Source organism: Acanthopagrus latus, chromosome 17 (assembly GCF_904848185.1).
Source record: "Acanthopagrus latus isolate v.2019 chromosome 17, fAcaLat1.1, whole genome shotgun sequence".
Taxonomy (NCBI): domain Eukaryota; kingdom Metazoa; phylum Chordata; class Actinopteri; order Spariformes; family Sparidae; genus Acanthopagrus; species Acanthopagrus latus.
The window spans coordinates 15,934,857-15,960,968 of record NC_051055.1 but is presented as its reverse complement, the minus strand read 5'-3'; the positions used below and the strand labels follow the sequence as shown (position 1 = coordinate 15,960,968).

Sequence of the window (26,112 nt, the reverse complement as noted above, 5' to 3'; positions counted from 1 at the left end):
GTTGATCAATAAATAGAATACATGTTGTTTGGTCCAACAACACTTGCAGTTTCTTCACTTGAAACAACCTGATAAAAAAAAAAACCTGATGAGTTCCATGTCTTTCCTTGTCTCCTGAGATGAAACATTGATGACTTCACAAAGATAGTGTTTATATTGCAGTCAGTCTCCCTGACTGGTGTCATCCATACTGTTATCTTAGCCTTTCAAGGATTAATATACCTTTTCAAGTTTAATGAGATAAGAGACCTGGGGGAGCTCTCCCCCTGTTGTGTTCAAAGACCATCCGGCCTGAGGAACTGCTTTATCTCAGCCACTGATTGACCTGGCTGATAGGTGATACTGAGGAACCACAGTGGCCCAGGGAGGTGGCCTCTCCACAGAGGAGATGGGGACTGGCAAACTTGGCCTCTCCTATCCGTGAGAATCCCATCAGTGGGGCTCTGGCATCCCTGGGATGCCGTCTCCTCCCTTTGATTCCTGTGACCGGGCACTTTTACGTGCCTACCTCCCTCACACCGTCCAGTCCAGAGCCCATAAAACAGGTCTGCTGCTCTCCAGCTAGTTGGACAGGACGTGTTTGTAAGTGTTGCCTGAATGCACCGCCAGGCGAAATGACACCCCGAGGGCTCGTAAGACTTGTGATTTCTTCTCCGAGCCCATGCCAGGAGACCATTTTGAGTTCCAGCTCAGTTCTTCTAAACTTTTTTGCCATTTGTGGCTTGTGACCGTGCACCACTGGGGTTAGTCTCATGATCTATATGGCATGGAAAAATCCTATGTATTAACAAGGGACATGATCATGCCTGAGTCTGAGCGAAACACCACATAATAACCTCACCCTTCAAAGAAAAATTGTTCTTGCAAAAACACACAGATTTAGATCAAAATCTAACCTCTACATAACTATTTCAAATAAATCATAATCCAACAAATATACATTTGCCTAAATTATTGAAGGCATGCCAAAACTCTTATGCTGTGGTTCATTTTGATATTGTACGATATTCCAGGAGATTTAAAACTCAAGATAGTGAGGTATGAGGAATGCAGCCGGGGGGGGGGGGGGGCATCACTCCAGGGGAAAATACTTTTCAAGGAGGGTTTAAGGGCTCTCTCATTATCGCTATATATTGAGAGAATAAATTGAGGGCCCCTGAAGAGGTCCCCGAGGCATCTGCGTGCGAGGGAGTTCACGCTACACACTATATCACCGGCTAATCTCTGAGGGAATCATCTGTGTGTGGATACATGAGGCACGTGTTGGTGCAGCAGAGCTGCAGGTTGGAGACAGAGGGAAAAGCAGCGATCCAAGCTCCATTAATGTCGCTGCCGCCATGTTTGCTCATCTGTGCAATTTCCAAATTACGTCATCAGTCAGATGCACTGCAGACACTGTGCCTGTGGACTGTCTCATATAAATGTACTGCCATATGTAAAATGTCATAGTCTGAAGTAACAACAGACACTTTATCTGAACAATTTGTTAAAGCTAGTTTATTTTACATCTCTTCGACGTTATTAAAAATCATGATTATGTTCAACTACTATGTTCAAGTGTGGGCTTATGGTTCACAAATTGAGTGGTTCACAAAACTGAGATGATAATACAAACGGAGAAATATATGTATATTTTTTCCATTAACAAGTTGTTCTCAGAAAATTGGGTCCCCAGAAAACAGTTTGAAACTAGAAAGGTGGCAGGGTCCGCCAAAGACAAAAAAAGTAAAACGGTATGAAATTGTGTTGTCCATCAAGGTCAGTTTGTTTATTCAGTTTATTCCGTCAAAAAAACAAAAAGAGGTTGTTTATTTAGATTGCTATGGCATAAAAAAATCAATCTAATGAGATCTTTCTCTTCTGATTAAAATGTCTTCCCAAAAACTATATAGTGCACCTTTAAATATCAAAAGCTTGACAGCCCACTAACAAACTGAGGCAGATTTGACAGGAAACCACTAGACTCCTTCAACAAAAACAGTCATTTTACTTTTGGTCCGCTACCTCCATTGGCTTAGTTCCTTTGGAGTGTTGTGGGCCATTGGTCTCTCAAAGAATTTGGATTTTTTGGTTTTGATTCACCAAGGGTAAATGACTGATTTTTTTAAAGGAGTCTGGTGACTTTGAAGAGATCACTGATGGATCTAACAACATCAATTTCCTGTTGGAAAGGGCTGTCTGAGGACAAGGTAATCCACTGACATTACCGTTTTTAGCTGGGCTATTGTTTAGGTGGCTTAAAAGAAAAAGTACACTGCTGAGCTTCCTATACTGTTACTTATGCCAAACTGGGGAAATGCCGACCACCCTCCATTGTACAACGACAATGGAAAAGTACCTTATACAACTGCACTTTATAAAATCTTAACTAACCCTTTAATATTCAGGGGAATGAACATCAGAGCATGAAGGTTCATTCCTGACCTTGAAAACAAGAGGTTCACTTAAAAGATCCTCAACTCAAGATCCAACGTACTTATATTTTCTTCAGATTTCAACCATATTTCATGACCTTCATTAGTGATAGCAACTAAACCCAGAGAGCCACGAGATGCTGTTCGAAGCTCAGGAGACAGCAAGTAAGTTGGACCTTGTGTTGAGATTGTAAAATTTGTTCAGCTTTAATAGTAAGTAACCTTTTAACCATTTAACATTTAAAGCCTGTAAATGTGAGTGTGTGTGGAATTAATTGTGGATCAAATTAAGGCAGACATGTTTTTAAATTATACTGAAGTCAACGTTCCTGCACCATACATGAGCTCTGAGGAGTCTTTAGCAGTCGGTCCTGTATTGATGCACCCTGGAGAGTCACTGTATAATTCACATAACTCATAATGAGGAATGAACTACACAATTTCATGTTGTGTGACTGGTTTGGGTGGAGGCCAGACTGTGACAGACCCACTGTGCTACATCACAGTTTGAACAGAACAGCACAGAGTAGGCATGTTGTTGACTGAACATAACGCACCACTAATGTAATGTAAGAATGTGTTACCGGACCAGACGGGAATGTGTGCCCACGCTGGCGCTAAGAGTCGTGACAGAGCATTTTCCTTTGACAAAGTGGGAAATCGCCATCTATACGAGGGGATCATGTGATTTAAATGCATGGGATGCCGCAAATTGTGGTGCGCTGGCAGTTAATGGCACTTCCCCTCGTGTTTTCAAGTTCAGCTGGCACTGCCACCTCATATGGCCTGGTGTTAATCTGCCATGAACAGGCCTGCATTATGCCAAGAGTGTAGCAGAAGTGAGTGGGAAACAGGTGGCCTCCACTTTCTCTCATTCCTGGTCTGAGCGCTGGCTTCTGGACACGAAGTTGGACAGCCCGCATTCTTTAGAGGGAATTTCCTCCCAGGCCACTTTATTAGTGAGTGCAAATAAACCTCAAATATTACTCAAGTGTTTACATGTGTGGGTTGGTATAATGCAATGGATTTTCATTTTCAGTGACTGGGCTTAAGGGACATGTTCGTCATTTTGGTGAACTTGAGCAGCACTTGTTCAAAAACATGATGTTCCGCACAGATTATCTGGTAATGTGCAGGGTTTACAGGGTCCAATCTTAAGCCTTCTGAACTGCCCACAGACGAGACTATGTACCACATGTTTGATATTTACAATCTGAAATCTGGATGATTGCATTTCACCACAACAGCCAATGAGAGAGGCATCCCTGGGCAAGAAACAGTGCTGCCAAGCAAGGGTAAATGTTCTAGCCCATGAGGCTAAAGTTAGCTTGCATGCTACTGTTGACAGAAACCTAAAATCTCGCGTCCAGATGTCGATGGAGAATAGAAAACGTTGACCCGACTCCTCACTCATCCAGACTTACTCACTGCAACGCGTTATTACAGCAAGTTGTTAAACCATGAAAATCTCAATTTTTTATCATTATTTCTTTTTACGTCTGCTTACCCATGAGATTACGTAGGAGGGATCACATAAGGGGATGCATTGCTCCCTCTGGTACAGTAACTTATCTGTAGTATTTGATATGCCATCATTTAAATTGTAAAGTTGTCAAATAAATGTAGTAGAGTTAAAGATACATTATTTGCCTCAGAACTGTAGCAGATAGACGTGTTAAAGTTATAGAGAATGGAAACACTCCAGTAAAGTACCTCAAAATTGTGAGCATATGTGTTTTCCAACGACGACTGTATCTGTGTTCTTGCTGAGAGTTAGATGACAACACAACTCTCATGTTTGTATCGTAAATATAAAGCTACCGCCAGCAGCCCGTTAGCTTAGCACAATGACTGGAAACAGGGGAAAAAAGGGCTAACTTGGCTTTGTCCAACAACAAAATCCACCTACCAGCACCTCTAAAACTGACTAATTAATACACCACATCACAACACATCAATACACAATCTGTTGAATCTATTTAGAGGTGCTGGTACCGTGGGCAGATTCAGACGGGCTGTTTTCTCTTTGTTTCCAGATTTCCAACAGTCATCTCTCACATTTTTACATCCACGTTTCAGTCACTTCTTCTATAGCGTCCACAAAGACATGCAGCACTGTGTAAATAAAATCACAACCTCCTCATGAGAGTTCTCATGTGGATTTATGCTCTCAGCCACATACGAAGAAGTCAGAATGTGCTGTCTGTTTATACGCACACATAACTCTTTGTGACAGCTTAAGACGTTTGATTGTGCAGCTCTTCGTCTTCTGAACACATCTCTGACAGCTCCATAAATAAAACATGTATTGTTATATACCTGAGAGAAAAGGAGAACATAGCTATTATTGTTTTTAAATTACTCCATCTATACATGAAAGACAGCAGGTCTGTCTCTCCGGAGAGGAATCTCAACATCATGTCTTCAAAAGAACTTTGTCCCTTGTTATCACTTACATCTTGGCTGCGGCGCAGAGTGTGATTCCTTGGATTTGAAGAAATTGATAGCAGATTGCCTGCGAGACTCCTTCTGGCACGAGAGAATGGGTAGTAACGCGTCACTGCTGTCTGTTTTCTCTGCGAAGTGGTGAAAAAAGTTAGAAAGCTCATTTACTTTGTGACGAGTTGTAGATGAAGGATTGCCGTCGATGTGTGGAGTCTTGGAAGAGTTTGATGAAAACAGGAAAGCAGGGCTATTGGTTCTATATTGTGTGGAACCCACAGGTTTAAGTTACGCCCTATTTGATTGGCTGCTATATGCGGAAAGTCACTTTCATCCCTCAGAAATACAGAAACTAATTTTTGATCCTGAAACATCCAGCTCTCTGTGCGATTACTGCCAAAACACTCTTCCCCCTCGGCGCCATTTTCGCACAGGTAGTGTGTTGCAACTGCAGTTTTTCACACTAATAGACAAAGTCAGGTGTCAGTCAACAATACCCAGACAGCCTGGGGAGCCATGGCAGCTCCAGTCCTCTGGTGCTGCACTTGGACGGAGATGAGAGGACGCGGGGAGAATGAAGGAGGCCTGCTTTCCATAAAGTTCTGGTATCCTGTGAGGCAGCTCCACTTCATAATCATAAATCGTCTGGATGGAAATTGGGGGTTCGTCATATCCCAACATAACGGGGAAGTTTCGAAATCAAAAGATGGACTGGCGGGGTTCTCGTGACAGTTTAATATCAAAGGAAAAGTTCTGATATTTCCCAAGGTTTCTGTTCGGTTTTATTTGAAGGTTCGCAACAAGAGAAAGCAGCGAGAGAACGCTGGAGGTCAACTCAAGTTCAGTTTGCGGAAAAAAAAAACAAAAAACCAACATTTTCCTCTTGCGATGGACATTTATTACAGCTTGTTTCTCTTATCCCCAGAACTAATGTGTGTAAAAAGTTAATATCTGTGATTCTTGGTTTTGTGTCCCCATGTGTGAGACCCGGCTCCTTCATCTGTGGGCCGTGGAGGACCAAGGTCCCCGGCGTCTGCCTGGCTTGTGCTCCGGCCAGCTCTAGCCCATGCGTGTAATGCTGTTTGTAATGAGAAATCTAAACAGGGAACAGCAGTGAGGCATGACAGGAATGTGTTTCCATTGGAGGGAGCTCCACGCAAGGAAGAAAGAGAGGAGAAAAAAAAAGAAAAAAGAAGAAGAAGAAACGTTGAGGCAGAGATGTGTCCAGAAGGAGCTCTCACTTGGGCCAAAGCGGAAGACTAATGTTATTGTACATTGGCTGTCACTCCGCCAGCCCTCCCTCACCAATTGGTTGTCGGTCTCCCTACCAGTCTCTCCCCCGCCTCTCTCACTCTCCCTCCCTGCTTCCCCGAGACTCTGTTTGCTCAGGTGGACAGTGACACAGTTCTGAATGAGCCCCAGTCGTCCCCCCATCTGCAACGCATGGCTGTAGACTGTGTCATCGGCTCGGAGTCCGGAGGGGCCCGCGGAGAGCTGGAAGGTGAAGCCCCAGCCCGGGTTCACTCTGGCTGGGGGGAGGAGGGGGCGCAGGAAGTCGAGGGGACAAACGCTGGGAGGAACGAAACAAAAAACGGAGAGAGGGCGCAGAAGGGGTGAGGAGAGCGGGTGGCATAAACAGAGGGGGAACAAACGAAGGAGGAGAAGGAGTAGGGGCGAACGCAGAGAGAGGAAAGAAAGACAAAGAATAAGCAAGAGCGAGATGGGGGGGAAAAAAAAGAAAATACGACCACCCATTTTGAAAATTAGAGAGGGGGTTGATGTAGTCTGCGGAGGCCGACTTGGTTTATGGTCCACGGAGGATGTCTTGAAACAGCGCTGTTTGGAGTTTATTTTATCATGCCACGCCGTCTCAGAGCCTCTGTCAGGAATCTCATTCTGCAAAGACTAATTACAGTGTAAACACTACATTAAAGCCTGTAGCCCACTCCACTCCACTATTTACCTTTTTGTCCTAACAATCCTGACATCCCTCCGCAGATTGATTTTCTCCACAGAAAACCTCCTCGGGTGGTGTTTATTTGTTTTGAGACTCGCATGCAATTCATGCTGAAATGGATGGATACAGATTTCAGCGGGGACGTGGATAACACGGCCCAGTGTTTTGCGAAGGACAGCAGAGGTGGTCCCACCTGCAAAATGCAGTCACATTTCCTTTGAGCAAAACCAGGCTGTTTTAGCAAAAAAAAAAAAAAAAAATTCAACAGATAGACATTCAACAGATAGAGAGCAAACTGGTGACTGTCAAAGTGGTCTGACACTTGGGACAAAACCAAGCAATCTCACTTCTTATAGAAAGAAGGAAAAAAAAGACAACCGGGAAACTCAGCGTCATTAGCACATGCATGGGTGCTGAGGAGTGGTCACTCAGTGTCAGTCACCTGCGTTGCTGAGCTGGAGGACCTAATTGCTACCACATGGAGCCAAAGGGGCCGGAAGAGAATGCTTTTAAGGCTGCCAGAGAGTTATGGCCTCCCAGATCTTTTAGCGTATAAAATAAACAAGGGAACTGCTACTGCGTGCAAGTGAGTGTGCGTGTTGGTGTGTGCATGCCTGCGTCTCTGTTTGTATCCTTTTGTGTTTTTATTTTTCATTTTGTGACCAGTGGAGAATACCTGAGTCTAGCAGCTTGCCTAGAAAACAGAAATACAGCAACACAGTTACAACAGTGGTGGGAGAAGAAGTACTGATATCTTTCGATCAGTGGTGGAGGAAGTATTCAGGTCATCACTTAGGGAAAAAATACTGATAACAGCCTGCAAAAACACTTCACAAACAGTACAAATCTTAAACTTAAACTGGCACTAGACACGTTTCCTGCTACAGCTATCCTCATGAAGTAAAAGTGCAATGTGATGTATGTAGAATAATGAAACCATCAACGTCTGCATTCGTTCCCTACGAGCCTCGCTATCACCACACGGTTTCGTCTGCACCCAGTCACACAGGAAAATGAAGGTTAACTGGCTATCATCCATTTCTTTTTCAGGGTAAACTCATGTTTTGTCCTCTTTGTGAGAAAAGACAGAAACCATCCGGTTGTCTTAGCAACACCGGCGCCAACAATAACACCACTTGTAAACACTAGGGGGAGAAGTTGTCTGTTGCCACTTTGTTTTTGGTTTGTAAGCATAATCAGGAGAATGTACTTAAAGTCTTAAAAGTAGAAATACTCAATGCAGAGAAAACGTAACATATCATATGATAGCGTATTTGTATCATTAGATAATTACTGACAATGTAATGATAGTGGGATTTTTTTGTTGTTTGACGTGGAGCTTATTTTGAACTATTGAACCACTGTGAACTACTATTGATTGTTTAGTGAACAAATTATGAAAACTGAGGGAGATGTTGCCAAGAAATGTTTTTTTGTTGTTGTTGTTTTTCACATCTGACTGAAACAATTGTCAATTGAATATCTGACTAACCTGTTGGACAGCTTCATTTATAATCGAACATCATATCTTGTCGGCTTTTTGTGAATTTGTGTGCAAAAATCTTAATCTGTAAGTAGTAACTAAAGCTGTCAAGGAAAAGTGAGTAAAAATACACAATATCCCCATCTGAGGTGTGGTGAAGTAAAGAAAAGACTCGAGCAAAGTACAAGCAAGTAAATGTAGTTAGTTACATCCCACCAACACCTTTGCTTTAGTAAAGGTAGAAATACTACACCACCATCAGTAAAACTCCTGTATTTTAAAAGAAGTGCTCATTAGATGTCCCACTATACTGTTACTGACCTGTAAAGCTGCATTTGATGTTTAAGCTCGCTAGGATGAAGCTGATTTTAACTGCTTTATGCACTATTGGATGGTTTAATTTGTATCTTATCAGCTGATCGCATGTTTTCTGTTTGACAGCTTCAGGTAACTGTATCTGTCAAATCAATACATAGTAAAGTAAAATACAACAATATCAGCCTGTAATTGTATGAAGGGAAGTAGACATATCTAGTAACACAAAAACACAATACTCAAGGTAAATACAAGCATCTCAAAATGAACTGCACTAACTGAGTACATGAAAACTAGTTAATCAGGGTTAATGTGTAATTAAAAGTGAACAATAGACGATACAAAATCCAGCATGATTCCTCTGTATTCGTCAGCCTTGGAGCGTATTACCTTAAAAGAAAAAAACTCAGTCCAGCATTCGTGTGTGTTGTGTGATTGTTACACTGACACCTGAGGAGTGTTGATATTCAGGCTGGGCCAGTAGAGCCGGCAGCTGCCTGGGAGGTGTAATAGGTTGTCTTACAGAGCACAGACAGGAAATGAACCTTGGTATCAAGCTTGAATCAGCTACATCTGGACTCAATTATTCATCCTGGTTGCTTTTGGCTGGTGATAAATGATTTAGTCACACCGCTGACACCATTCCTCAAGTATAAATGTATGTATGATATAGCTCAATGTAAAAAAAAAAAAAGAGAAGCACAGAGGAGAGGGCAAGGAGGAGGCTGCAGTTATTCACCTGCAGAACTATTAAATTATAGCAAGAAATCTTTGTCATTTTCACGGGCTGCATGGCTGGGTTGCTGCTTATTAAATATTTGCAGGGTTGTATCATTGCTAAGCGCTCTTCGTTGCTTCATTCGTCTCCTCGCTAGTGTTTTCTCTGTTGTGATTAACTGTGCTCTCATACAATAAATCCACACTGCACCTTCTGTAATCTCCAAAACAAAAGCAAACGCGCTATTATCCTTATCTCGACGCGACGATCTGATGTTGAAGCCCATTCGAGTATTTTGTTGCACTTGTGCGCAGGGTGGAGAGGAGCAAAAACATTCAAATATCTTCCCCGTCCAAATCAAACACTGGCATTTCTGCCGTGACCACAGCAGAACGTTTAATAGCTCCTCAGGGGTTATGAACTGTTGACAGTTAATAAGTCATAAAATTTCCCCTTAAAGAGGATGCTAGATTCCATCTGCAGAGCACCCAGTACAAAGAACCGGAAAGTAAATATCTCGCAATGGAAGTGGACTGGAATCTCTCAATGGCGGCTCATGGAGAGTCTTTAGAGCATGTCCCTCAAGGTTTCCTGATTTCTAGAGGCATGGAGAAAAAAAATGACCACATTACTGAGTAATTTTTCCCTCAAAGTACACTGACTTTGTATTTTTTTTTTTTTCACTTTTGAAGAATATGGGGGCCTTGAGAGAGTGGAAGGCAGCACGTTGCAGGCAACTGACCTGCGTGATTACACCTCGTATTATTGTACTTGTCATCTATTTTCTTTGGCCCTTGGGATGTTTGCCATGGTAACAGCACACAGCGGGCTGTCGGGGCTGACCCATGCTGTCCTCTGCATTTCCCAGCATGGCTGTGATGAAGGGAAGTCTCTGCCCATGATCCCTAACCCCTGATGAGGAGGGTTCTCAATTTCAGCTCTGGGTCCTGCGTGGGCCTCACTTCCCGCCTCTCTGCTCCTTTGCCAACCCCCCCCCCCCTCACCACCCCCACCCCCAATTCAACCACAAAGGGCATCCCTTCCTTGAATAAGCAGCTTTTTTTTTTCCGGGCCAAACTATATGAGATTACCTGAAGTGTGCCTCCGGCCCTCTGAGGTCGCCAGAGCCTGAGGATGCTTTACATTATTTTTTGAAGAACTAGCTTGATGTTTTGATATTTGGAATACACTTACATGTTTTCGAGACTAAGTAAGATGCCAGTTGATACCACTCAATAACTCCTTTTCAAACAAACAATTAATTGAAAGTTTCTTTTTAAAAAAAAAAAAAAAAAATCTGCCAGTGGAGGTGGAAAGTCCCAAAATCTCAAAAACACAGAAATCCTGTTATACCTCTTTTATTTAATCAGCAACAAACAACACTTCTCATGCTGGGCGAAGTAAAATAAACCAGTGGAAACTCTAAAAAGTTACCATACTCATCAAAGATAAACCCTGCTAAACCACTGCATTTTTTTTTTCTGTCCTCAGAAATATTGTGATATCAAACTCCTGACAGTGATCTTTCTCATGCCTTTAGCAAAGTGCTGTGAGAGCATAAACATAAGCTAATTGTGTCCTGGCTCTAGCTACATATCAAAGGCATGGTTGGCGAGCATTTCCCAAAATGTTGAACTGCTCCTTTAACAGTGCCTTCTCGACAGCATGACAAGCTGATGTGGTTTGTGGAGCAGAGATTTTACCATTGTTTAATGAAAAAGGGTGCTGTTAAGAAGACTATACCGAACACGCAGGTGGTGTCCTTGCCACATGCCACGACACTGGCCTTAACAAACTGGAGCACCCAGGTTGATGAAGCGCAGCCACAGGTTGGAGAGAGACAATCAACAAGAGCACAGACACGCACATGCGCCTTCACCTGAGAGCAAAAACCAACAATGCTTTGGCTGACTTCTCTCAGAAAATGTAGGACAACCTTATGCTCGGTGTATCCTGAGAAGAAAGGTTGTGTTTTTTTGTTTTTGTGTCCTGTGGGGTTGAAAGAAGAAATTGTATTTACGAATGCATGAAAATATTTTATCACTAGCAGCAGGGGCAGGAGTGTTTTAATGACCTGATCCACAGGCCTCTGGCTGGCTGCGGGCTTTCTCAAACTGCAGAGAGCCCACTGGTCTGCCTGCCAACCCTTTGGGCAGCGTTGAGATGAAACAGATAAGATAATTGTCTCTAATGAAATCCAGATCTCTGCGTCTGTCTGGACGTGGACTAGCTGGGCCCTTTTCTCCCTTTTTCTTCTTTTTTTTTTTGAAGGGGGTGTTCCATATTGATCATGAATTTGAAGAGAGAATGTGGAAGTTGCTCCCCTAATTCAAACCAGAGCTCGCGTACCAGCCCCGGTAGAGCTTTGATACCGTTTGAAGTTCTGCAAGCGAACACGGCACCGGTTGTCATGACAACCCTAATTATCTTCCTTTACGGGCCTAGTTTTTACACAGGAAAGGAGCCATTATGTTCTTTGGGCATTTGCATCTCTCAGGGGCAAGTGTTAAAGGTCAGGGAATGAACCAAAATAACACATAATATGAATGCAGCCGAGCAAACGTGTGCGTGTGTGAGAGAAGGTGACTCACCGCGGCACATGTGATACTTTGACAGGCATTTTTCTATTGTGAAACATTTCTTGAATTACTCACTTTAACACATGTTCTCAAGGACAGTTGAAACTCCAGCCTTCTGCAGACATTTGTCAAGGTTACAGTACAGCACCTCTTTGTACTTGTTGGATGTTGCTTTTTTCGATTGTCACTAACTTTATGAAAAGCCTCATTTCCATCCAAAGTACCAGGAGCGCTGGGCACCAGGAACTACTTTTCCCAGAAACTGAAAGGAACCCATCAGAGATTAGGCAAATTGGGCGACTGAAAACTGATGGCTGTTTTTAAATGCATGCATAATAAGGTTCACCTGTCATATGCTTTCTTCCGTAACTCTGTGTTAATGTGTCTGCTGTGACGCTGCATGTTTTTAGAAATCGTGGCTGAAAAGGAAATGTTTCAAGGGACATTAGACGTCATCATACTGAACACAGCGACTCATCTGCTCTATCGTCCATCTGTACAGTTGGAGTTTAGCTGCAAAGTATTCAAACACTAACTTTACAACTTGCAGATTGATCAATCTATAGTGAAGTGCATGTAGTGTTGTAGGAAGGTTGGGTGGTGACGTTTAAGTGGTGCGACCGCAGTGTAGTTTGTTTATAGCCTAACATTAGATTTTTCCTCACTTCTGGTGATGTTGTTTAAGCTTAGGACAAATCATAGGAGTGTTCTTCATCCGTGAACATTATCTTGCTGAACAAAATGGGTAAACTTTAAAAACTTTAACAATAATACGTAATCCAATTTGAAAAAATCCTGTAGGCCTTTTGTTGATGGAACCAGGTTGATGCTAACATCCAGGTTAGCCTACAAATATATATATATATATATATATATATATATATATATATATATATATATATATATATATATATATATATATATATATAAGCTTCACAGCCAGAGACGTCACACTTTTAGAGCTTCACATACAGCTTTTCAGAAGCCGATGGATGACTTCAAGGAGCTACGTCCATGTTTTATACAGTCTACTGTGTTACCACCAATCAAGTATTTTTTGGGAGGTAAAATAATGTCCCGAAAACCTGATTTAGACCTCGGCCCCTGTAGCGGAATCACACAGTTCCTCCACAGGTTCTTAGTCACTGTAGAAACTTTTCTATGTCGATGTAAATTTTGCTTTTCAAACAATAAAACTCTACATAAAAAGCATGGGAACGTTCATGCATTGTGAAATATTCTCAGAGGATTATTTCATTGATACTTTGAGTTCTGTCCTATAAAAACAGCAGTCTAAACACAATAGATTATTCAGCCTTATAAATGTGATAATACACTTGTAATACTGAATAAGCACGGTGCTGTTTTTCCTGATGGGTTTCCAGTTGTGTTCAGACGTCGTCCGTGGAAAGTTAATGTGCCACATGTATTGCTTCGCTCTTGGATAACGTACGCCGGTACCAGACTGTTCGGTTCAAAAACAGCAGAACACGGCCCAGAAAAAACTGCAGCTTTCACATGTTGGATGCTGCGGTTCGGACATCTTGTTCATATATTTCAAAAAGGGAAAAGTGAATCACTGCCAATCAGCTGCACCAAAGTAGGTCGTTCAAATGATAAACAAGGATTTGATTCATTGCGTCAGCGGTTTAAGTTTTATTTCCTCTTTTATATCCCTTGGATGAAAAACAAAAGAAAAATATGCCAACAATGCACAGCATCCACTTCCAAAAGAGTTGTATACAGTCGAGCAGGGCTGATGTTACACGTACAAAAAGGAAACTTTTAAACAAACATATGAATCTAGTCAGTTCGTCTGTCTACGATCACTTAAGCTAATATGCAGTCATATAGCCCGATGACACCATGGGAAGTAATTACTTCCTTAATGTCAGTGAACGTAATGTGGACTCATTCCTCAGGAATCCAACCGACCACAGTTTCTTTGCCAGACAGTATTTCCCAAATCTGATTTCTGTATTTTTGCTCGGGTGAAGTTGCCAAAAACATTTCTTAATCCGCACAAAGATGGAGCCTTTATACATATACATATATTTTTAAAAAAGTTAGGTTATAAAAACATAAAGGAACAGAGATGGAAAGTCAAGTCAGTTATCTTTCAGATCTTATCAGACTGACCAGTGTGCCTGAGTGAAGTGTTGCTCTGCCAGGGGTCACAGAGAGCTGCGAATCAAAGGGGGAGCCAGAGGTTGACCAAACACGCTGTTCTCCCACTGCCCTCGTGTAAAACTATCTGCCAAACACCAGTGGTCCTCTTTGAACTTGATTTAGCACTAAGGTCACAAACAGTCGGCCCTCTGTTGTGCAGGACGAAGCCAGCACCCTGATGACAAGGGGATAAGATGAGGACTCTGTTGTCTTACACTGAGATTATCAGTGGCTCCTTAATGGGCCCTCAGAGAGGCTTTGCTGTTATAATTGTATATCCAGTCAGCTTTTTAAACATGTGGAGTTTTTAGAGTTACAATCATTTTAGGCATAATACTATATAATACTGTTTTTACAACCAGTTGTTTTTCAGAAACTCTTGAGTTCATTGTTTGCTTGTTTTTATGGCTGGTGCTGAACCGTATATTCATGCATCAGAATTACAGTACAGCTAATCAGAGAAACACATTCATTATTTATACATAACTAGACAACCATAAAAGTAATCACAACTGCCACTGCAACAACAACAATAAAAGAACAACCAAACTTCATATTGTCACTGTTGTGCATCGTCTTCGTCATTCGTCCAGGTGGCTCGTCGGTCGGTGGACTGAAGGATCCTGACGCCACGTGTGAAGAGTCAGCGTCCCTCACCGGCGCTCCTGCCGGGATGTGAGGAAACACACGATGAGTCATAACTTATAGAGAACATTGAATCCAGGTGAGAACCGAGCCTGAGGCCAAGCACGATCAGAAATGATCCTGTTTACAGCTCGGCGACTTATGCTGCGGCAACGGTCAAGACATGATTAAAGCAAAATGCAAATACGATCCCCTTATTTGTTTTCTACATAGTTTCTTTTTTTTTCCCCAAGTGTTTGGTTCCACTCAGACTATTTGACAGTTGTGAATCTTAACATCAGTTTGTTGATGCTGCATTTGACCTGAGCACAATTTCTGTGCCATTACGTTTTGTTTTTTTTTTTTAATTCAGTTACAGGCAGCAGAAGAGCATTTGGATGGATTCACACAGCAAAAGTGATCACGTTCAGTTTTGGATATCTTGATGAGCAACATGACCCTCAACAGCCAGTTTTCATTTTGATGTTTAATGCTACATTTCTGTGCGATTTAAAAATTATATGTGTCATAAAATTGCAAATTATAAACTAACTTTTTTTTTTTTTCCTGTGTGTGACTAACCACTTCGGTCTGTATTAGAACTGGTCAATTAGATTTTCCCAGCGCCCACATAATGCTGCTGCCTGCTAAGTATTCCCCAAATTGGATAAGAATAAAGTATTTAAGGTGGTTTGGAAGGAATAAGGAGATCATTGTAACTCAAAATACCAACACATCAATTATCGGCGTGACATTAGAGTCCCGGTATTCAGCGTTGGTGGGACTGGTGTGCCAGCAGGTTAATGAAGGCAATGGGATTACCACCTGGAGTGTGGAGCGCCCTCAGGGACAGATGCTGCGTCATTAGAGCCCAGTTGACCCCCCCGGGTGATACACAAGGACCGCATGTCTCACTCAGAGCCTCAATAAGGGACAAATTGTGCTCCGTCTTTAGTCACGTCCAGGAGAAGGTTCCTTTGTAACTGAGGTAACATCCTTCTCAGTACGCATAGTTTATTATCAGAGACTGGTATTGAATTTGAAGAGATTTAACTTTTCACTCATGTGTGTCCTCCAGGAGCTTTTTTCTGGACGTGTGGCTGACTTTCCAGAAGTGAGTGAAACCCTCATCAAACAGTTTACATTTTGAAGTGAGCTATTCTCTTTCCCCCCCTCTCCCCTCAGAAAATAATCGTGCGTATTTCATGCTCAGACTGGGGTTACAGTTGTGCATATACCCCGTCTTGATTGAACATAAACAGGAATGTTTGAAAATCGCTGCGCCGGACCACGGCTGCCCCCTCCACTCCATCTGTATGTTTATACTTCCTGCGAGAGGCCCTCTATTTATGGACAACTGAGGAACACAAATAATCATCCCCCTCCGGTGAAAAATCGGCTTTTATTATCTGCAAAGTTTTGCAATGTCTTTGTGTACGCTCACGCCGCCTTCTGATTGCCTGTTTATTATTACAGCGTTTCTGCTGGGCCAATGGGAATCGGGCCAAGTCCAGAAAGGTGCCAAGCCTTTCCCAGCCCTTTTCCTGTCTGTGACATCATTGTGTATTCCCCTAAAACACACTGATCCGTGTCTTGTCTGCAGCCTGGGTGGCACACATCACACGCAAACGAGGGTTTAAACACGAGGTGCGCGCGTCTCGGCTGTGACCCTTTGGACGCGTCTCAAAGGGCGCTGCTGGTCGTGGACAGAGTCGCGTCGCCTGCCTTGAATTGTGGCGTCATTCCTCACGACCGGCGTGATGAAACGCTGACCCCGTAATGGCTTCGCCGTTTTCAGCTCAAATCTGTAATTTGCCAACTTAAACACAGAGGGTGTCCACAAGCCTTCCACCAGATTTAAACAAGCGTACATTTAACATTTTCTCAAACAGCCGGAGGTGCACAGGTCCTTCTGCTGTGTCCGCCTTTATCCAAATACCTCCAGAAATAATGTGTCAGCACTGTAACTGTTGACGTAGATCATTTTCCTCGAGGGTCGCACCACTTTTTCCAGAAAAAAGCTTTGGGTCGTTGACCGATCTCAGGATGAAAAGCTTCAATTATTGCAAATGAGAGTTTAGCACTAAAGATTGTGCTCGTCTCTCTGCCAACATTCCACATTCCTCGTTCTTAAATGCACAAATACAGGATTGAAATATGTGTATTGACTTTTGGATGATAAGGGATAAATAATGCAGTTTCTCTCTGTTTGATGAGTAAATCAAGAGCAAAAGACGTTTCAATCGAAAATGTATGCCAAATCAAACACACAGTCATCCCGTCTCACTGTCTCGTTCTCATACGTCGACACAAATCATGTACGTGCTCTGCATCAAATGCTGCTGGACCTGCACAGAAATGTTCCTTGGCATGAACCATCCTCTCCTCGCTACGCCAGGTTAGAGAGTATTCGGGCCTGTGTTGGATCAAACTGATTTATATAAAGCGAGTGTTTTATATTCAAGGTAAAATACTCTTGAAAGCGAGCTGCAGCTCCACTGTGATTCTGACCACTTTGTTATCAGCTGACAACCTTCGTGAACAGCTGATTGTCATGAGCGTGAGCTGCGATGTTTTCAGGACACAAGTTTTGGATTTCCTCAACTGATCATAAAGAATAAGACAATAAAATGTTTTTTGTTTCTTTTAACCAAACAAGGCTCATTGCATTGCAGAAACAACAGTTCTGACGCAAGGAATTCAGCACATTGGGGCCTGAAAACACACCTGTGCTTTAAAAAGAAAGAAAAGTGGTTTCGTGTTTTAGATTTAATAGAGCACTCTCGTTATAATCACGAAGCACACCGACACACCTACAGCTGAGACTTAACTTTAATCCGCAGTAATACGGAGTCATCTTGGTGTGAGCAAAGCACTTACAGCTCCAGCGCTGCACATCTGGAGACAAAGAAAGTCTAATAATCTGTCCCAAGATTGTCTTAAAGTGGCTGTTTTTCTGGTGGTGTAAGCTATCATCATTATCATCTTCCTCCTCCAGTGAACAGAGGAGAAGAAGGCGGAAATATAAAATTCCAGCCTTTCATTCTTTGACACCCAGTTCCTTCATAATTTGCTGCCTGATCTCACGGGGCTGTCATGTGAAAAAAGCACTCACAGCTGCAGGTAGCAACTCATTTTCAAAGGTCAGTGGACCCAACAGGTACCTGTAGTAACCATCTGCTCTGAGATGAACGAAGATTATGGATTACAATCTATTTTTTTTTAAATATTAAGAGCATTTTTCCGATTTAATATCTCCACAAATTCCTTTTCACTGACATTTTCTTTGATGTGTTTCCTGAAAATACACTACAGGCAGTGAGGTGTTGGTCCAGGCTAATAAAAGCAAACATACATAACAAGAAAAAGATTCAGATTTTCCATCTTTCTATCATTCGCACATAAAAACTACAGATCTATGCGCAGATGTGCGCCAACTTGAAGTCGACGGTTTCCATCATGGCTGCTATTAACTTTCAAGTCCGTTTTGTGGACATCAACTGATCTGGTTCTTCACATGTGCATCAAATGAAATGCCCTCTCAACACAGAGCTGCATTATAGATGTTAATGTATTCAATAATCAGCACATGCAGGAGGAATGCACTGTAAGCTGCCTGTTTCTGTTTAGCCTCTCCTCTGTTTCCTTGCCTCAAGTGCAGTCCGGCTCTCTGATCTTATCTCCATGCAGCTCAACTGCTCCTGGCTTTAATATTCATATTGGGAGGCATTGTTAAAGGTGTGTGTGTGTGTGTGTGTGTGTGTGTGTGTGTGTGTGTGTGTGTGTGTGTGTGTGTGTCTGAAAAAGTTTGATTACCAACTAGAGGGTCTTTTCATTTCTCACTCCCACTCAAAATGGAAAAATCTGGAATTTCACTTAAAATTGTGGACCTGGCAGTAAAGTCTGCACCTGCTCCTTGCCGATGAGCTCAGAAATCAACTTTTAATGTGAAAAACCTTAAAATTGTCTTGCGTACATAATATTGTTAAAACATAATCATAAGGGGTTCTGACGTAAATTGTGAGTCCACGTTTTTTAACTTGGAGTTGGAGGTAAAGATAAAAATAAAAACATGCTAGTGTAGCTTGAAACCCACATAAATTGGATAAGACGTGTGGCCTGATGGTCACCTGTCAGCAGCGGTGGCACGTGGGAACGAACGGCGATATCTTTGACACGAAACCGAGAGATTTTATCCAGAATTTTTTTTTTAAGGCAACCGTTGTAATTTTGTGTGCAAATACATAATCTATTAAACTGTAACACTATAATAACAGCAATAATAATAATAATAATACTCAAATAATAATATCAAAAACAAGTACAGCCACTGCTACTATAATAATAATAATAATAATAATAATAATAATAATAATAATAATAATAATAGGGTATATCCTTATATAATAATTGTTTCATAACTTTTAGTAGTAAAAGTTTTTGAACGTTTACGAAGTTTTTTTCACAGTAAGCTGCGCAAATATCAGAACAACTGAATCGTTTGGAAACTCGTCACTCAGATAATAAAGACAATCAGAATCAGAATGAACGAAGCGAAACTTAATTTGATACCGGAGTTATTTCAGTCCAGTTATCTCGACGTAACTTATCGTCCATGTGTGACACAACAGTTCTGGTATATGGGGCTTAGTCAGAACTTGATGTGTGTCATCCATTTCTCTTTCTTTTCTTTTTTTTTTTTTTTTTCCCCTCCCGATAGCTGGATGATAAATTCTCGTCCATTTCTGAGTAACTCCCCTCCTTTAAACCACCTCCCTCCCCCCCAGCACACGCACACACACACACACACACACACACACACACACACACACACACACACACACACACGCACACGCACACGCTTCGCTTCAAAGCTGTCTGAAACGTCGACGGCAGCAGGCCCGTTACTGTCGGAAGCTTTAGGAAAAAAAACCCCAAAACATCCTGACTTTTCACATCTCACCTCACAGCCAAACAAGCGCCGAGTCAACGACATCTTACACAATCTCGAGTGTTTGTTTCAGTCCTCTCCACGTCCACCCTCTGTCAGCCTACCTTTGTCTCCGCGTGGTCAGTGTGCGCCACATAAATCCCTGCAGGTGTCCACAGTAATAAAAATCCACTTTAATCAAACCTCCCGGATGATCCGCACGCACCGCTGCACGGCTCGCAGCTCCGTGTCTGCGCGGAGGTGAAGCTCCTCCGAGCTCTCTCTCCCCGCTCTGCTCCGCACTGCACGGGCCGGTCTGTGCACTCAGTCTGAACATCTGCTCACTTCACGTGACTCTTTTTTTAAAAATACTAACATCTGTTCTAAATAGGTTTCATTCTGTGCCTCTGCATCGTGTCAATTGCCAACTCCTCTCTGCCGAAAGAAGGGAGAGAGGGAACTTATTTCAGAATCCATTGCGTAAGGAGTTAGAATTTGGTTTAAAAAAGTTTTTTTTTGGGGGGGGGGGGGGGGCATGTCAGGCTGCAGCCAGCGTTTATCGCAGACTCTGTTTATTTATCTGGTATTAAGTGAAAAGCTTCGACTGTAAAATGTTCAAGAGGAGCTGTTTATTGATTCAGACTGAGCGTGTCTACACTTTCAGCGAGGATAGCCTCTATACGTGCAGACCCACTGCGTGCACCTTCGCGGCCTCCTTAAATTTCATAGACATCTGGGAATTCCATACATGCCTCGCAAGCCAATTACACACCTTCAAACGGGCACACACACTTTGATTTGGACAGTGAGAAACACTTTCCCAGATCAGCGAGATCAGTCGCATCGAGGGGGAGATTTATTTGGTGACAATAATCGGGATTACTTTCCGTGCGTAAAGACGCACGGAGGCCTTATCTGTTGGGTATTGTGTTGCGCTGCAGATGTGCAAAAAAAAACCAAAAAAAACAAAACAAAAAAAAGATAAAAAATATAAAGAGGTGAATTAATGCCATTTATGTGAGGATTTTGTGATCATGAGCAGGCAGTGTTGTGTTGCAATTAAAACAGTGCAAGACAGTCGCGTTAGTTTGATTTCTGCGTTGGGAAAAATGGCTTAAAACATATTGTTGTTCATGTTGAGCTTCTGTCAGAGGAGACACTGTGTCATGGGCCCAACAGCAGGTTGACACGACCCCAGTTTAACTTATTTACTTATAATGGTGAGTCTCAGATCCAGCCCTTAATCCGACTGTAAACAAACCCAGGAGAGGGAGAGAGTGAGGGAGAAACTGGAGACTGCTTTTATCATTTTAATTAAAAGCGGAATTTTAACTCAGCTCATACAGACTGACTTTGTTTTTTTTTTTTTCTATACCAGATCCCCCCCCCCCCCCCCCACCCCCCCCCCTTTCTTCTTCTCACGTTTAAATTACGTGTCAACCCTGGCATTTTTCCTCAAAATCCTCTTAAATGACGTGAAGAATTTATGAGCCCTGAATTGTTTTTGGATGTATAACAATATTTTAGACACACACACGCACACACACACACACACACACACACAAAATTGCAGCAATGTTTCTCCAACGCTTTTGCTCGAGCCAATAATAACTCCATCTGTTTTCCCAAGTGACTGGAAGCTTTTGTCATTAAATCTGATACGAATCTGTCCACGTGACGCATGCATGCATGGGAGCTATTACAGTTCATGTGGTGATTGTCTCGCACAAAAATTCCAGCGGATTTAACTTTTCATGTCGTGTAACTGGATTAACATAAGAGAGGGAAAAAAAAAATAAAATTAAAAAATAAATAAAACACTTTTTTATCGTCATTTTTCTTTAATGCAAAAAAATGTACAAACATTTACAAAAAAAGATAATAAAAAATAGGAATGTATTCGTATCTCAAACACAGGATCTATCCCTCCATTTCACCAATAAATAAATAAATGTTTTCTGATTTTTTTTTTCTTTTTTAAAGCACAGGTTAGATTCCACACAGTCAGCCTTGTAATGTGAGCTACACCACCAGTTGACAGTCTCACACCAAACACTGGGACAACTGCTTCAGTAATGCACTTTGACCTCCACAGACACAAGTCCAAAGGCATGCATTAAACATTTCATTTCTTTAAAAAAAAAAAAAAGAAGAAGAAGAAAAAAAGAAAAGAAAAGAAAAAAGACTGAAGATATTTTCAACATTCGTCGTCAACAACATGAAAACACACCAGAAGTTTTTTTAGGGGGTTTTGGAGCTAACACACACACACTCTCTCTCTCTCTCACACAGGGCTGCAAGTCCCAGTCGGGCCTCTGCAAAGAAAAGAAAAAAATAATAATGAAAAAAAAAAAAAGTTCCCCCAGAGCTTCTTTGGTTTTTAAATAGATTGATCCCATGTATCCAGCATTGGACTCCAGATTTGTCCCGTCAGAATGTGATAAGTAGAATCAGCAGTCACCTGGAGGGTCAGACAAGCATTCATTACAAAAAAAAAAAATAATACAAAAAATAAAGCTGCTTCAGGGAGACCACAGTACAGTCATTAAAAAAACCAAAAACATTTCTAATAGGGTTTTTTTCCCGGTCATGTCTGAATCATGCATTATTCTCTTTTTTTTAACTTTTGTATTTTTCTTTTCATTTTTTTTTTTAGCTGAAAACCACGCGTACCATTTAGGGCATAATTTCTCCAGATGCTAGTGAGATGTTGACATGGACCAAGCGCCCTCCATCCTCCATACAGAGAAGGCGTAGCTCAGCCTCTCATGAGCCACATAACTACAACTTGCCATTTTGGAGTCCAGCTCGTCGCTCTGCAGCACCTGGTAGAGGAAGTCGATGTATCTGGCTGCGAGCTTAAGGGTCTGTATTTTGCTCAGTTTGTCCGAGGGCAAGGTGGGGATAATTTTCCGCAGAGCCGCGAACGCCTCGTTCAGAGACTGCGTCCTCTGGCGCTCTCGGACGTTGGCCATGACCCGCTGCGACTGGAGCTCCTCGAAAGACTGGGGGCTGCTGCTGCTGGACTTCTTCCCTCTTTTCCCAGGGGTCGGGCTATCTGAGTCCTCCCCGTTTTTCCTACTCGGTCTCCTCTTCCTCCCACATCTCTTCGGCTGCCTGTCCAGCTCCCCCTCGCTGTTGCTCAGGCTGTCCGCAGGAGAGACAGGCGCGCTGCCCGACTCTTCCCCCACATTTTCCTCAGACATCTCCGCTGCGGGTAGACGGCGGCCCAGAAAAGTGTCCGACGAGTTATATCCCTCTCATGAAGTCACGGAGATAGTCCACCTGTGATTCTGTGTGGCTTTGGAGACACCAAAGTATCCATAGATGAGTTCCTGGGAGGACAAGCCTTTTCCGATACTTGAGAAACTTAGGCAGTTCTTATAGGCTGCATGGCGTAAACTTTTTGGGGAGGGACGGGATTGGTCGAGAGGACGAATTACGCGAGTGGAGGGGCGGGAGCACGAGGAACTATCAGAAAAGAAGGCTCCTGATACAAAGTGAGAGCTGAGAGGAGAACACTGCAGTTTCACATCATTGCACTGTTATTACCAAACCAACCGAGATGTAGATGTGAATTTAATCATCGTGACTATAATATGATTTTTATTGCACTAAAAGACTTCATTTTATTTTGATAGGTTCATCCACGCGTGGGAAAATCGAATGGTAAAATGCCTTATTGCGCATAAAAGGTCTGAACGAAATCGCGTTTGAAAAACAAGCAATTATCATTTAAATGTGCGTTTTTTTTTAACATGCTTTCTTTTCCAGCGCGTCTGAGCGCGAACAGTGCGCGTTTTTATCCACTCCCGCATCCATCGGCGTCAGAATGAAACCGCTATTTTTGCGTGATTTCCTTTCATGTCACTCCTCTTACATGTTTGCTGTAATCTCCATTAATTGCACGAGTTGACACTTCTTTTTTAAAAAAAAAAAAAAAAAAAAAAAAAAAAAATCAGCTGTTATGCAACCTTGGCAACTTCTCAGCATGGCCTGACCCACGTGGATTCTGGATTTATGTTTCCATCTAGTCCTACTTAAATCAAGTGAGATCAAAGGGCGTCCATATAGGCAACACATGATCCCAATCTTACATTTTTGACAAGCAGCCAGTACTGCAGAGTTTCAAAGTTTTTGCTTGAGACAACTGTTGTGTGCTCTAATTATATCTCCCACAAGAGGGCATGTGTTTGGTATTGTGCAAGAAACCACAAAATATATGTAAAACTGTACAAAAAAAAAGAAAGAAAGAAAGAAAGAAAAAAATATATATATAAAGTTTATATTTCCTCGTTCATCCAAGAAACAGCACAGGAAGTTATTATTCCTCGTTGCCCCTATAGCTAGAAATGAGGAGGGGGCAGCTCTGTGTTTAAGACCCTCTGGTATTTACTAGGCTGGTGATACAATATCCATCTTGTTTAGTGGAGGATTACTTTGTTTAGGTTGAGAAGGCCTCGGTCCACAGGAGCAGCATCTGGTTCAGGAAACAGGGGGGCAGTCAGGGTCAGAGGTCGCAACACCGGCGAACATCCATTTACATCATTGAGGAGGCCTGAGAGTGAAGCACTGTTTTGCGGGGAAACACAGGCTTGTTTAAGTGTCTCTGTTCGAATCAGACGTTTTACATTTTAACCAAAGGGATCCAGTTTCATTAGACCCATTTAAATCACTCTGCTGCAGAGTAAATGTAAAATATCACAGCTGTAAGTTTGGAGCTGTACATGGAGCTGATGATGCTGAATGAGCAGCTCAAGCGTCTCCGAGGTGAGCGTACCTGTCTGCTGGCCCTGTCCATGGTGCTGATCTCAGCACAACACCACGCTCTACCTGCTGTACCTCACAGGTAAGCAGGCAGACTTCCAACCATTAGAGCTGCAACCTATTGCCTTCATTCCCTCTGCTGTATCCTCCAAAAAAAGTAGCAGTAAGTCGATTTACTCTTATGTTTAATCTGCTGTTTTTGCAAAATAGAAAAATCTGAACTCACGCACAAAACTCACAGTTTTAAATTCTGGGAAGTCAATATCACAGAGAAAGGGCTGTACCTCCTAAGGAAACTTAGGGAGGTTACATTCCAGAGCTAAAAACGTCACAAATTGGTATGGTCCGTGCGTGGCCCAGGACAGGAACGCACTGCAGCGGGTGCTTAAAACCGCCCAGAACGCCGTTGGTGCACATCCACAGAGCATCAGTTATTGGAGAAGTGAGATGTCTGCACGGAGCCCAAAGCAAACCTGAAAGACAGCACCCACCCAGCCACTGTCTGGTCACCCTGCTGCCATCTGGCAAAAGATACAGAAGTATCTGCTGTCATACCACCAGACTACAGAGCAGCTTCTTTCCCCAGGCTGTGAGACTCATCCGTTCATCACCAGCATGCCACTGTATAAACATCTTGTAGCATAAGGTGACTCAGTTAAGTTCCACAGCCCCGGTGTTGTAAAATGACTAATAAAGGAACATTTAACTTTTCTTAGCCTTTAACGTAATGTAGTTATAGTAGTAAGCATTTGCTGTCTTTAATTTTGCCTTTAAAGTGGTGAAAAGTAAGTACATTTACTCAAGAACTAAAATTAAAGACACGTTCAATGTACTTGTGCTTTGCTCGAGCAATTCAATTCAACACTTTGTGACTAAACTATATTTCAAAGAGAAATATTTACTCTTTACTCCACCACATTAATATTAACTGTAATCACTTTTCAGATTAGGATTCTCAATGCAAAACTTATGACCTGTTTATCATTTATGATGCATTGTCTTCAAATCACCCAACAGTAAAGTTAAATTACATTAAATAACTACTTGCATGTTTGTCTCCACTTTTCCTTTAGTAAATTGATCTGAATACTTCTTTGACAGCTGTGATTTTACCTTGTAGATCATATTACAGAGGTGAGAGGAAACAAGTACAGATGACCTGTCATTTCCCTTTTTTATGTTTCTTTTGCCTGCTGCTTGTCATCTTTGTTTGTTTGGTTTTCCCCCTCTTGACTGATGCGTACAGTATAGTGATTACACTATTGAATTTCTTATATTTTCACAGGGGACTCGTGGCCTGTTGGCTTCCTTCCTCATCTGCACGTATCAGCTGAACTTTGTGATTGTATAGTATGTTTTGTTTTGTTTTTTTCCACATGATGTTTACATTTTTCATTTTTATTTTTCCAGGAGAATCCCACTGAGATTTTCAACGGGCCCTCACGAGACAGTGAGCAGCATAAATGAAACACATAGTCACCAAGAGAAAAAGCAAAAGGAGACATAAACCTGCATAGGGAGACATTTCTAGGAGTCAGTTGCCCAATCAGATAAATCACCAACATTGACATCCTGAGGAATTTGCTTCCATTTCTTTGATTTTCATACATTCTTTGGATTTCCTTTTTTTTTTTTTTTTTTTTTTCAAAATACTCCATAAAAGAAAAAATAAATCCAGATTCCAGCCATATTTGAACTTGGCATGTTGTGATTG

General features: G+C 42.1%; 1 protein-coding gene and 3 long non-coding RNA genes across 5 annotated transcripts; 1 reads left to right on the top strand and 3 right to left on the bottom strand.

The window, feature by feature from the left end:
* The first annotated feature begins 11,789 nt into the window (after window positions 1-11,789).
* Window positions 11,790-15,437, top strand: LOC119005393. The gene is made up of 3 exons (XR_005070488.1): window positions 11,790-11,841; window positions 14,671-14,801; window positions 15,075-15,437. It is a non-coding gene; the product is annotated as an uncharacterized LOC119005393 (long non-coding RNA).
* On the bottom strand, window positions 13,550-19,915 carry LOC119005392. The gene is made up of 2 exons (XR_005070487.1): window positions 19,757-19,915; window positions 13,550-14,742 (listed from the first exon to the last, which is right to left on the bottom strand). It is a non-coding gene; the product is annotated as an uncharacterized LOC119005392 (long non-coding RNA).
* A 2,005-nt stretch (window positions 19,916-21,920) lies between these two features.
* Window positions 21,921-22,991, bottom strand: twist1b (twist family bHLH transcription factor 1b). 2 transcript variants are annotated; one of them, XM_037072962.1, is made up of 2 exons: window positions 22,305-22,991; window positions 21,921-22,092 (listed from the first exon to the last, which is right to left on the bottom strand). In XM_037072962.1, the coding sequence occupies exon 1, from the start codon at window positions 22,835-22,837 to the stop codon at window positions 22,331-22,333; it is 507 nt and encodes a 168-aa protein (XP_036928857.1). In that variant the 5' UTR covers window positions 22,838-22,991; the 3' UTR covers window positions 21,921-22,092; window positions 22,305-22,330. The 2 variants fall into 2 exon arrangements, with proteins under 2 accessions (XP_036928857.1, XP_036928858.1); XM_037072963.1 differs by having other exon boundaries at window positions 22,424-22,991.
* Window positions 22,992-23,993: 1,002 nt separating this feature from the next.
* LOC119006197 lies at window positions 23,994-25,974 on the bottom strand. Its single transcript, XR_005070710.1, has 3 exons — window positions 24,638-25,974; window positions 24,412-24,537; window positions 23,994-24,203 (listed from the first exon to the last, which is right to left on the bottom strand). It is a non-coding gene; the product is annotated as an uncharacterized LOC119006197 (long non-coding RNA).
* Between the last annotated feature and the right edge of the window lie 138 nt (window positions 25,975-26,112).